The 13,076-nt window shown below is 46.2% G+C and overlaps 1 protein-coding gene across 1 annotated transcript in view; it reads left to right on the plus strand.

The window, feature by feature from the left end:
• The window catches only part of KCP (kielin cysteine rich BMP regulator), a 103,136-nt gene that overhangs the window by 71,817 nt on the left and 18,243 nt on the right, over window positions 1-13,076 (plus strand). Inside the window, exons 36-42 of the mRNA XM_083460848.1 lie at window positions 336-506; window positions 1,875-1,968; window positions 3,438-3,611; window positions 5,791-5,873; window positions 7,836-7,956; window positions 11,450-11,532; window positions 12,711-12,810. Coding sequence (XP_083316974.1) covers window positions 336-506; window positions 1,875-1,968; window positions 3,438-3,611; window positions 5,791-5,873; window positions 7,836-7,956; window positions 11,450-11,532; window positions 12,711-12,810 — 826 coding nt within the window. The remainder of the gene's footprint in view (window positions 1-335; window positions 507-1,874; window positions 1,969-3,437; window positions 3,612-5,790; window positions 5,874-7,835; window positions 7,957-11,449; window positions 11,533-12,710; window positions 12,811-13,076) is intronic.

Raw genomic sequence — 13,076 nt, forward strand, 5'->3', positions numbered from 1 at the left:
AAAAACTCACCTCGGCTGCCTAAATATCTGGTCAAGCTCATTTGAACAAAAATTATTTTCGCAGGCACTGAAAAGGGTACTGCGAAGACGCCTGCCTGATTTCTATAGGCGGGGAGTTCCACAGCGAAACAGATGCCGCGCTAAACATAGCTGTCAACTTTTCCCTTTTTAAAAGAGAAATTCCCTTATTCTGAATAGGATTCCTCGCAAGTAAAGGGAAAAGTTGACAGCTATGATGCTAAAAGATTTGGGGGTTGCGTGGCATCTCCAGCGGCACGGCTTTTGCGGATTGCAGCGGGCAGCTGTGGGCTCAGGCGACCTCCTTCTCCTTGCAGGGTGGCGAAACCGTGTGTGAGTCTCTTCCCTGCGAAGTCCCCCTCTGTTCCCACCCGGCCCCTGGAACCGGGCAGTGCTGCCCTCTCTGCCACGACTGCCTCTTCGAAGGGGAGCACCATGCCCACGGAGAAGTCTTTAAGCCAGAGTCTTGCCTCCAGTGCAGCTGCCAGGTGAGACACAGGGAACCCTCGTTCATTGATGGGACCCCCAAGAAGGGCTGGATTTAGGTGTGTTTTTTTAATTACTTTTTTATTCAAAATTAAAACATATTATCCAGAAACATATCAGCCTTATTCCCCCCCATTTTCCTCCCTCCCCTTCCCTCCCCCCATAGAACCCAGCCACCCCCACCCCCTGACTTCCCGAAGTTCCAGTCTTTGATTTCTCTAAGAATGCTGTTTTCTGCATGTTACACAGTTGTATAGATCCTCAAACTATTTAAGTAATAATTATCAATACAGTGGTGCCCCGCAAGACGAATGCCTCGCAAGACGGAAAACTCGCTAGACGAAAGAGTTTTCCGTTTTGGAGGTGCTTCGCAAAACGAATTTCCTATGGGCTTGCTTCGCAAGATGACAATGTCTTGCGAGTTCCTGCGGGGTTTTTTTCCTCCCCCTCCCTTTTTCTAAGCCGCTAAGCCGCTTATCAGCTGATCCGATCAGCAGATAAGCCGCTAAAAGCCGCTAATCCGCTAATCCGTCAATGGGCTTGCTTCGCAAGACGAAAAAACCGCTAGACGAAGAGAATCACAGAACGGATTCTTTCCGTCTTGCGAGGCACCACTGTAAAGAGTTTGTGACTGTTTATTCAAAACCAGCCAAGGAGTCCAGTTCGCTTTGTTGCATCTTCAAATACTTTGTAAAGGGTTCCCATTCATCTTTAAAGCCACAGTTATCCTTGTCCCATAGCTTGTATGTCAGTTTTGCCAGTTCTGCATAGTCTATCAATTTTTCTTGCCATGATTCTTTAGTTGGGGTTTCTTCAGTCTTCCATCCTCATGCTACTAAAACTCTCGTGGCCGTTGTCACATACATGAAGACGTTTTTCAGCTTTTTTGGTACATCTTTCCCTACATTCCCTAATAGGAATGCTTCAGGTTTTTTAACAAATGTTAAATGGAACATTTTCTTCAATTCGTTATATATCATTTCCCAATTTTTTAAAATTACCTTACAATCCCACCACATTTAGGTTTGATGAGGCCCTCAGCTCCTAAGGTCATGGGGCCCTTTCTATGTCCAGCTGTCCTTTGCCAACAACAAATATGGTCGCTGTTTTTTGTGTTGAATATATGCGATATGTACAGTTACAGGTAGGCAGTCGTGTTGGTCTGCCATAGTTGAAACAAAATTTAAAACATTCCTTCCACCCTGCTTGGAGGTCCAACTCTAGAATTCTGAGCTGACTGGTGTGGTTGTGCACACAGCCTGGGTGGGGCAATTCGGAGTGACCCGCCGATGGGGTGGGCATCAAGGGGCGTGGGGGTGCCAGGGGCATGGAGGGAAGATCTGACCCTCTTGCCTTTCCCCCTTTTGCAGGAGGGGAACGTCCGCTGCGAGATGATCCAGTGCCCCCTGATCACCTGCTCCCACCCCGTGACGGAGCCTGGGGTCTGCTGCCCCCGCTGCAAAGGTGATAATGGAAGATGACTGTCCTATCTCCTCAGTATCCTCTTTCCCAGGCTCAACATACCCGGCTTCTTCAACCGTTCCTCATCACGCTTGATTTCCTTGATCATCTTGGTCACCCCCCCCCCTGCACACTTTAAACTGGGGTGCCCAGAACTGGGCACAATTTCCCAGGAAGGATCTGACCAAGATGGAATAGAATGGGATTAGGACTTCCCTTGATCTGGACACTAGACTTCTGTTGACGCAGCCTAGAATCACATTAGCCTTTTTTGCTGCTGCATCACGTGGTTGCCATTTGATAACTGACAGTTTCTCCAATTGGGTGGTATTTAGCATTCCCAAAACAAGGAAAGATTGGACTCTGATTAATAGAATACACATGAGGCTTGACCAGCAAGACTCTGGGAGGAGTGCGTATAATAATTCCTCTCCACCGCTTGGCCCAGGTCATTTTATTGCCAAAAGAACTTTTTACACAGTGTTTGTAAGAACCAATCAGATTTCCTCTCAGCATTTCAAAACCCCCACATGGGACAAAGACAGATGAGAAGAAATTCTTTTAACTACAAAGAAACTATTTCCTACTTGAGCATGCATATGCAGTTCAGAGTAAATAAAATAGGAATAAAAGGAGGAATGCATTCAGCAAAACTCCCGGAGATCATAAACAGGAGAGGAAGGATGGCAGTATTTACCATCTCCTTGTGAACTCTCTTCCTGGCCCTTAAAGTTAAAGGGACCCCTGACCATTAGGTCCAGTCATGGCCGACTCTGGGGTTGCGGCGCTCATCTCGCTTTACTGGCCGAGGGAGCCAGCGTACAGCTTCCGGGTCATGTGGCCAGCAGGACTAAGCCGCTTCTGGCAAACCAGAGCAGCACACAGAAACGCCATTTACCTTCCCGCCAGAGCGGTACCTATTTATCTACTTGCACTTTGAAGTGCTTTTGAACTGCTAGGTTGGCAGGAGCAGGGACCGAGCAACGGGAGCTCACCCCGTTGCAGGGATTCGAACCACCGACCTTCTGATCGGCAAGTCCTAGGCTCAGTGGTTTAACCCACAGCGCCACCCGCATCCCCTCCTGGCCCTTAATATCTATCTAAAGATTAAACTACAAAGCTACCTTCTATCTTTATGATCCAGGATGCCTGGTGAAGCAACTGGCCTGTGTTCAGAATGTTTATACAGGCCTGTCAGGCAGAGAGAAAGAAAATGGGCAGTAGAGAAAATGGGCAGAGATGGAGATGCTTGTGGGATTTGATCAGAAATTATTGTCAATGAATCAAGCCCAGTCAACGCCATGCTTTCATCGCGGATGCAATGGCTTGCTCCATATTTCATAATTCCTCATAGCAATCCCACCTGCCCACTACACCGCCACGACTCAAGACATTTGGGGCACTAAGGGGCGGCTGAGAAGGGGTGTGGGTGCAGCCGTGAACCTGACGCCCTCCCTCGCCCCTTCCCGCAGGCTGCTTGTATGAGGGCCGCGAGCGAGAGGACGGGACCAGCTGGTTCTCCTCTTCGGTTCCCTGCATGGTGTGCATGTGCACGGAGGGCGTGGCCAGCTGCGCCGAGATCGCCTGCATCAGCTCCTGCGTCAACCAGATCGAGGTGCCCGGGGAGTGCTGCCCGCTGTGTGCAGGTATGGCATGGCGGCCTTGGCAAGGAGGGGCACAGGAGGGGGCGGGAGATGGATTGCCAGGGGCTCTCCAGGGGATGGAGTGGTACCCCCATGGGGAAAGGTGTCGGCGTAGGGGGGGCTTTTTAGCGGCGAGATAATTTGAGGGCGAAGCAGCATGGGAGAAGCTTGTAAAATTATTCATGAAAATCCCAGAAACGAGAAGTAATCGACTAGAAATATTACCTTGTGGAAATAAACTAAATAAGAAAAAACTAAAAGTTTAAGGGGGAAAATTAGAAAAACCTAAAAATTGAACAAAGCCATAATCGGAACCAGTGAAGACGGTGAAGGTCCTGTGTGAGTGTCTGGAGGCGGTTGGAGGATGGATGGCGGCTAACGGATTGAGGATGAATCCTGACAAGAGAGAAGTATTGTTTTGGGGGGACAGGAGGTGGGCGGGTGTGGGGGACTCCCTGGTCCTGAATGGGGTAACTGTGCCCCTGAAGGACCAGGTACACAGCTTGGGAGTCATTCTGGACTCACAGCTGTCCATGAAGGCGCAGGTCAATTCTGTGTCCAGGGCGGCTGTCTACCAGTTTCATTTGGTACGCAGGATGAGACCCTCCCTGCCCGCAGACTGTCTCTCCAGAGTGGTGCATGTTCCAGTTATCTCCCGCTTGGACTATTGCAATGTGCTCTACGTGGGGCTACCTTTGAAGGTGACCTGGAAACTGCAACTAATCCAGAATGTGGCAGCTAAACTGGTGACTGGGAGTGGCTGCTGAGACTACATAACACTGGTCCTGAAAGACCTACATCGGCTCCCAGTACGTTTCCAAGCATAATTCAGAGTGTTGGTGCTGACCTTTAAAGCTCTAAACGGCCTTGGCCCAGTATACCTGAAGGAGCGTCTCCACCCCCATCATTCTGCCTGGACACTGAGGTCCAGCTCCGAGGGCCTTCTGGTGGTTCCCTCCCTGTGAGAAGCAAAGCTACAGGGAACCAGGCAGAGGGCCTTCTTGGTGGTGGCACCCGCCCTGTGGAATGCCCTCCCACCAGATGTCAAAGAGAAGAAGAACTACCAAACTTTTAGAAGACATCTGAAGGTAGCCCTGTTTAGGGAAGCTTTTAATGTTTAATAGGTTATTGTATTTTAGTGTTTTGTTGGAAGCCGCCCAGAGTGGCTGGGGGGACCCAGCCAGATGGGCGGGGTATAAATTAGTAGTAGTAGTAGTAGTAGTAGTAGTAGTAGTAGTAGTAGTATGCCGGCTACAAACCTTGTTTCCGTGAACTATTCGGTTTCCTCAAAGGAAATAGAAAAATCATAAACCTTAAATGACCAAAATTCAAAAAAAGGGGTAGAACTCCCAAAAAATTCTGAAGTATTATAATCCTAGCTCGACCTAGGTGAAGCAAAACACAGTAATAAAGGATTGAGGACTCAAAGGTACAGTTTCTAATACTGAGTTTACAAAAAGGGGTTTGAAAGCCTAAATGGCAAGTTTTAGAGAAAGCCCAACTTGAAGGAAGCAAAGCACAGCATTAAAGGGTTGAGGACTCGGCTGTGGAAATTCTAGTGCTGCTTTTACAAAAAGGTTTTAAAAACCTAAATGGCACAAATTCAAAGAAGGCAATTTTAGATTTTAAACAAACTCAAGAACAGGGCTGAAACGCTCCCATGGTCTAGTTGTTACTGCTGGTGTTAAGTCTTTAACTGAGAAAACTGAATAGTTCAGTGAAATGAGGTTTGTAGCCAACATCCAGTTAAGGCTTTGTTCAATTTTAGGTTTTTCTATTTTTTTCCCTTAAACTTTTTGAATTTTATTATTTAGTTTATTTCCACAAGATAATATTTCTAGTTGATTACTTCTCATTTCAGGGATTTTCACGTTATTTTGTTCGTTTTGTGCAATTTCTCAGTTCCCTGTCATTTTCTACTTGTGAAATTGTTTGCGGTATGGAGAAAGTGTGGAGAGCTTTCGCCCTTCTCTCCTAACGCCAGAACTTGTGAAGATGAATTTCCCAAAGTGGTTTAAAATGTCTGGGGAAGCATAGGTTTTTTGGCAAACTTCCAAAAAAAAAAATGCTCTTTTTGGAAATTTTGGCCAAAAAACAACAACAAAAACTCGATTTTTGTGCCCGGATTTTTGCTTTTTGAAATATGGCAAGCCTCAAATAACCCTGGCCTCCCCTTTCCCAGATTGCACTTACGAGGGCCGGGCGTACGGGCCGGGCGAGAGTTTCCAGCCGGGACAAGACCCCTGCGAAATCTGCACCTGTGAGGTGAGCAGCCTGGTTCTCGGAGGATTGCGGGTTGGGCTAGATGACCTCTGGAGGACCCTTCCGATTCAACGGTCATAGAATTTTATGACTTACGTACCTGGGAGGCAGGAGAGGTGAGGCCATGCCCACCTGGCGTTGTGACTGGGTGGCGCTGATTTTGAAAAATAAATACATTTATGAGAAAACAGACGTACATACAAGTAAACAAACATACAATCAAATCATCAAGTAACAGAAAAATCAAACAAACCACCACATTATAAGATTCAAGAAGATTAATGTAATTATCCTCATATATACTCCTCATACTGAACACTAAAACTTATAGAGAAGAAATTTAAAACTGACTTCCAATTAATCTCACTGTACTTTATCTATCCATTACTTTATACTGCACAGTTACATATTTCTTATATACAGTGGTGCCCCGCAAGACGAATGCCTCGCAAGACGAAAAACTCGCTAGACGAAAGGGTTTTGCGGTTTTTGAGCTGCTTCGCAAGACGAATTTCCCTATGGGCTTGCTTTGCAAGACGAAAACGTCTTGCAAGTTTGTTTCCTTTTTCTTAACACCGTTAATACAGTTGCGACTTGACTTCGAGGAGCAACTCATAGAACGCGGTGTGGTAGCCTTTTTTGAGGTTTTTGGTGATTTTTGAAGCTTTTCCAAAACTTTTCCGACACCGTGCTTCGCAAGACGAAAAATTCGCTAGACGAAAAAACTCGCGGAACGAATTAATTTCGTCTTGCGAGGCACCACTGTAGTTCTTAGAATTTATATACTGCCCTATACCTTGGGGTCTCTGCAGAGACAGGGCAGCGCAAGGGGGCATCTAGGTCCAGCCCTCTGAAAAGCAGGAATCAGGACTTAAACGTCCCGGACAGATAGCCATCACACCTCTATTTAAAAGCCTCCAGTGAATAATAGAATCATGGAACTGTCAAGTTAGAAGGGACACCAAGCACCATCTAGTTTAGTGCAACTAAACCATACATGACCGGTGGTTGCCCTTGCGGGGTGGTGAAACTGTTCCTTTGCTAGAAGAAAAGCAACTTTGTGAGCGGAGAGCCCTTTCTTTTTTGACTTTCCGCGTATAAGTTTCCATTTCCCCGGAACGAATTTGCATTTCTCAAGCGCCCCCTGCCATCCTTGCACAGAAGCTGCTGCATCCCTGCTATGTCCGCAAATATGATGTGAAGCTTTGTGTACTCAGCAAATATTTCGAAGGAATGTATGTATATGTAAATATTCATTTCCTTTCTCTTATAATCAAGCGGCGTTTGATACTTTAAGTTTGACGAAGCAATAAAATGCCGCACCAAAGGCCACTGGTTGCCCCTCACACTTTCCTTCCACAGCATTTGATATTTTCATTTACATTCATTCATTCGAAATAAGATGGGTTTAGGAAGCAATTCTCTATCCTCCCACCACGCTGACGAAGAATTCTACGAAACAGCAGTCAATATCCGGAATCACTGTTCAGTGTTGGACATCATATTTGCTGAATACACAAAGCTTCACAGCTTGTCTTTCATCCTACAATTATTATTATTATTATTATTATTATTATTATTATTATTATCATCATCATCATCATTATTATTATTATTACTACTACTACCACTACTTATACCCCGCCCACCTGGCAGGGTTTCCCCAACAGTCTCTGGGCGGCTCCCAACAGAATATTAAAAACACAATAAAACATCAAACATTAAAAACTTCCCTAAACAGGGCTGCCTTCAGATAATACGTGCAATAATAAGTTAAAAGAAGGCTCCGGTTATAACCGCTGCGGAAGGGTGTTGTATTCGCCTCCTGGTGGAACAGAAAAGTTTTCAGCAGGTGCTCAAATCTGCTGAATCTCTAGTGGCAGGGAGTTCCGCAGGGCCGAAGGCCAACGACACTTAAAGGCACAGAAGGGGCCTGGGCTGATTCTCTTCTGCTTCCTTCCCCAGCTGATGTCCGATGGGGAACAACATCTGCAGTGCTACCGCAAGCAGTGCCCCAGCCTGCTGGATTGCCCCCGGGAACAGATCCAGGCGCCGGGCGCCGGGCACTGCTGCCCAACCTGCGCACGTGAGTCTCGCCCCTAATCTGCACCCCCATTCCCGCCTGAGCAGGAGCAAAGTGGGGAGCGTCCCTCTCTGAATCTGTTCCCCTTGCGCTTCCAGGGGCACAGACAAGGACGATAAACAGTTTTCCATTTGTCTTGTGCAAACTCGGCTCTCCCGATGTTTTGAGACTACAATTCCCATCATCCCTGTTAGCTAGGGATGATGGGAGTTGTAGTCCCAAAACATCCGGAGGGCAGAGTTGGCCTGTGCCTGGTCTTGTGCAATCTCCGGCTTGGTTTTTTTTGCTGAAAGCGGAGCTGTAAACTGGCCTCTGCCACCTGGGGCGCGCTAGGCGCTTTGAACTATAACTCCCAGCATCCCCAGCTAGCTGGAGAGCGCCTGGTCTGGAAAAGCTGGTTTAAAACACACCCTGTGGGTCGTTTCAGAGTGTTATAAGAAAAAAACTGCTCCCTTTCCCTTATGGGAAAAGCCTGTAAATAGCATCTTTAAGTAGGTTCCCTATCGGTAAGAGAAAATAACAGAGACCGAGGATGAAGTTGATGAATTAGATAAATTAGAATTAGATAAATTAACAGGAAGGATTCAAAACCTCCGGGATCAGAGATTCTTAGAAGGCTGGAGTAAATATTTGAAATGTTTGAAAAGTAACTGTGATGAACAGGTTATGCTAGTAGGACTGCAAGACATTTTGTAAGGTGGATTATTTGAAACATTGCCAGAAAGACTGTGAAGAGAGTTATTAGTGAAGGATAATTAAATGTAATATTGAAATTAAGAAATGCAGAACAAGTGATAAATCATCAGAGGTGTTGATGGAAGTCTAAAAATATTGTATAAGATGAGAAGTTATGTTGTATGACTGTTGGAACTGATATGTCAAAAAATTAATAAAAATGGAGAGAGAGAGAGAGAGAGAGAGAGAGAGAGAGAGAGAGAGAGAATAACAGAGGCCAACCAGAGAATATTGAGAAGCAAAGCAGCTAGTAAGCCTGATCTTTATTAAACTGTTGCAACAGGGTGCTCCCCTCACACGCAGGAGAGTGGAGGGACCCAGAACAATGGTGTGCAAGCCCTTATATAGACTTTTGAAATTGCCCACCCTGTAGCCCAAGACCACCCCAAAAAAATTATACATCATACATACATCTACAGCCGAAATCCTATCTGCCAGGGTACCTGATAATGGTCACTGATTGCGTTACCTGGGCAGCCTGGCTATTTTTTTGTGATGGCATGCCCCGCGGAGGACCTTAAGGTCCACAAATGACAACGTTTTGGAGGTCCCAAGCCGTGAGGTGGTTAGATTGGTCTCAACTAGGGCCAGGGCCTTTTCAGTACTGGCCCCAACTTGGTAGAACACTCTGTCCCAAGAGACCGGGGCCCTGTGGGACTTGACATCTTTCCACAGGGCCTGCAAGACAGAGCTGTTCCGCCTGGCCTTTGATTTGGACTCAGTCTGACTCTTATGCTTCCCTCCCCTTATGGTTTTGATTTATGGGCTACTTTTAAAATGAGGCTGCATTTTAAATTGTATTTTAACCCGTATTTTAAATTGTCCCCCCCCTTCCCCTCCCCATTATGTTTTTATTGTGATTTTACTGGTGATAGCTGCCCTGAGCCTGGCTCTGGCTGGGGTGGGCGGAGTATAAATAAAAATTATTATTATTATTATTATTATTATTATTATTATTATTATTATTATTATTTAGTTCTTGAATCCAGGTCACAAGCTCACCCTATTAATACACAAATATGCCCTTAAGACAGGTAAGCAAAAGACTATAGAGAGGATTTCCTATTTCCTTCCTCCTTGCAGAGAAATATTTGAGGTCAATTCGGGAGAGTCCAAAAGACTTCAGGATTGCTCTCCTGTACTATTTTAGACACGTGGTTTATATACGTATGTGTTTGCCTTGTAAATTTATGAATGCTTATTATATATTTGGGACCTTGGAATTCTTATAACAGGAGCATCGGATGGTGAAGAGAAGGCAAGAGGGAAAGAAAGGGAGAGCGTTGTCCGAGGTTGGGATGGATGACCCATAGGGTCCCTTTCAATCCTACGATTCTGTAATTTTGTGAACCGCAGCCCAGACAGGGAAACGACGAAAGAAATTTGACAAAATGGCCGTATTTTTCGCTCCATAAGACGCACCTGCCCATAAGGCGCACCTAGTTTTTAGGGGGGGGGGGAATATTCTGAACGAAACAGTGGCTGTATGATTTTTGTGGTTCAGGCTGTGGCCACAGACATGATATGTGATTTGACGGTGAGTTTGGGGTAGCCCAATTCAAAAATCCTGAGGATCCATGTGGATCCGTGCTTTGCGCCATTGCAGCCCCACACAACAGTGGGTGGGTGTTTTCTTTGTGCAGGCTGTAGCCATGGACATGCTATGTGATCTGATGGTGAATTTGGGGTGACCCAATGCAAAAATCCCGAGGCTCCATGGGCTTTTACCTCCCCCCTCCCAGGCAGCCTCCTTTATCTCTAGCGTCCCTTATCTCTCTCTCCGATCAGCAAACGATCAGCGGATTTGTTTCAACACCCCCTTCCCTCTTTCCAAAAAAAAGAGGACAATCTGCTTTTTGCCCCTGGGCAATTCGGCTCCTGGGACCACACATTCGCTCCATAAGACGCACAGACATTTCCCCTTACTTTTTAGAAGGGAAAAAGTGCATCTTATGCAGCAAAAAATACGGTAGGTTTCGCCCTCTGAAATGACACATTCTGCAGCCGGAGCGGGGGCTGCTTTAGGCAAACCCGCCGTTCCTTGCCTCTCCAACCCTCCGCCCACAGCAGGACTCGGGTTCAAATCCCACTCTGCCATGAGGCTCACCGAGTGACCTTTGGGGGGCCTGAACTACTTCACAGGGACATTGTGGGGATTAAACGAGGAACGAGAGAAACTGCCACATTCAGGCGGAATAAGAGCGTGCGACTCTTCATCCCAGGGTTGCGGGTTCGAGTTCCGGTTGGGCAAAATATTCCTGCATTGAAGGGGGGTTGGACTAGGTGACCCACGGGGTCCCTGCCGATTTACGATTCTGTGATGAATGTGATATGGGCGGACGGATGGATATTGATCATTGCAGCCAGCCTGAAGAGATGCAAAGCGCTTGGAGCGTTCGGGCAAAGCGCTTTTTGAAAACAAGTCCCAATTGTTTCTTTGCGGCCTCCTTTCTGCTTTCTTTTTTAAAAAAAAAACAACAAATTTTATTAAATTTTCCACAGTGATAACACAAGCCGCAAAGCCAAATGATACACAAAAACAGAAAAAGAAAAAGAAAAAAGAACACGGGGGAAAAAGGGGGAACAATAAACAGATAAACAATAACAACAAACTTACTTCTTCACAAATCCAACCTTTTAAACATCTTGGTTGACTTCCACAAATCCCTCCCTTCTGAGTTTCCTCGTGATTAAAAGGAACAGCTTTCCAATATCATTATTAAACTAATATCATTATTAAACATTTCTGCTTTTTTTGCAGAGGCGCTTAGCAACTGCACTTCCACCCTGGTGGGCAACGAGGTCCAAGCCACCGACGAGCCCTGCTACACCTGCCACTGCAAGGTGAGTCCCGCCAGGTGACCCGCGCATAGCTGTCAACTTACAGATTTGAAAATAAGGGATCAGCAGCCAAAATAAGGGATCAACAATTACTTTGATAAAATACATATTTTGTTGCGTGCAAATGGCTTTAGATACCTATTAGGTCCTATAAATTACCATATAGCATATATTCAACACACAAAAACAGCAACAATTTGTTATTGACTAAGCACAGCTGGACATATAAAGGGCCCCATTACCTTCAGTAATTTAGGGCCTCATCAAACCTAAAACCAACCCTGATAGGGTCTGTCATTTTAGGGGGTGAAACTCAAATTTTGCAAACTTCTTCAGCAAAAGGCCTTAAAAATATGCTTTTGGGTGTGAGGAATTCAAACCTGCTATTATTTTTGTGACTGGACAACGTTTACCTTCTGAAAATGCCAGGCAACGCTTAATAATCATCATCATCATAATAGTAATAATATAACTGCAAGTATCTGGCAATCATTTTAAATGATTGCAATTTTACACACAGCTGGACATAGAAAGGGACCCATTACCTTCAGTAGCTTATTTAAGGGACATCATCAATAAGGGACAGCAGCCGGACATGGTGCTGGGATAAGGGACTGTCCTGCCAAATAAGGGACGCTTGACAGCTGTGGACCCGCGCCAGGTGAAAATGGGGCATTGCATGGCGCCGCAGGGCACAGGAATCTCACAACTTGTTCCTGCCTCCTCCGACCGAGGCGAAAGGAGACTGCTGCCTTTTGGACCCTATTGCTCTAGGACCAATCAGACAGCTGCATTCTGAATCCTATTGTTCCACGACCAATCAGACTGCTGCATTCTGGATCCTATTGTTCTAGGACCAATGCATTTTGGATCCCATTTTTTAGGACCAATCAGACTGCTGCATTTTGGATCCTATTGTTCTAGGACCAATCAGACTGCTGCATTTTGGATCCTATTGTTCTAGGACCAATCAGACTGCTGCATTCTGAATCCTATTGTTCTAGGACCAATCACGCTACTGCATTTTGGATCCTATTCAACTCAGTACGTAACATGGGCATTGGAAAGAGGGCTCTTTTTACTCTCTTATGTTAAGTCCTCTGAGATCTCTACAACACACACACATACACACCTATCTCGCCTCTGATCTCCCAGCTCAGCTGTTGTCTGTTTCCATGCAGGACCTGACCTGGGTTTGTGTACACCAAGTCTGCCCGGCGCTGAGCTGCCCCACGGCGGAGCGTTTCACTCCGCACGGAGCCTGTTGCCCCATCTGCGATGGTGAGGTCTCTCTCTCCCTCCCCGCTCTCTGATTTCCACCCCCCCCCCCACACACACACCTATCCAAAGCTTTCTTCCAGAGGGACAGGCCACCCGGATGGACCCACCACACCCTGGAGCCTGGAGGTGGGCGGGGTGGATTTAGGTTTGGGTGGCATCTCTCTGACAAAACCCCACAAATACCAGTGGCAGGGAGTTCCCCTGATTTTCATCTTGACCAGACCTGCCGGATAACCCTGAAGCACACACAGTCATATCTCCTTCCC

The sequence above is a fragment of the Podarcis liolepis genome (assembly GCF_965112155.1).
Source record: "Podarcis liolepis genome assembly, chromosome: 10".
Lineage (NCBI taxonomy): Eukaryota > Metazoa > Chordata > Lepidosauria > Squamata > Lacertidae > Podarcis > Podarcis liolepis.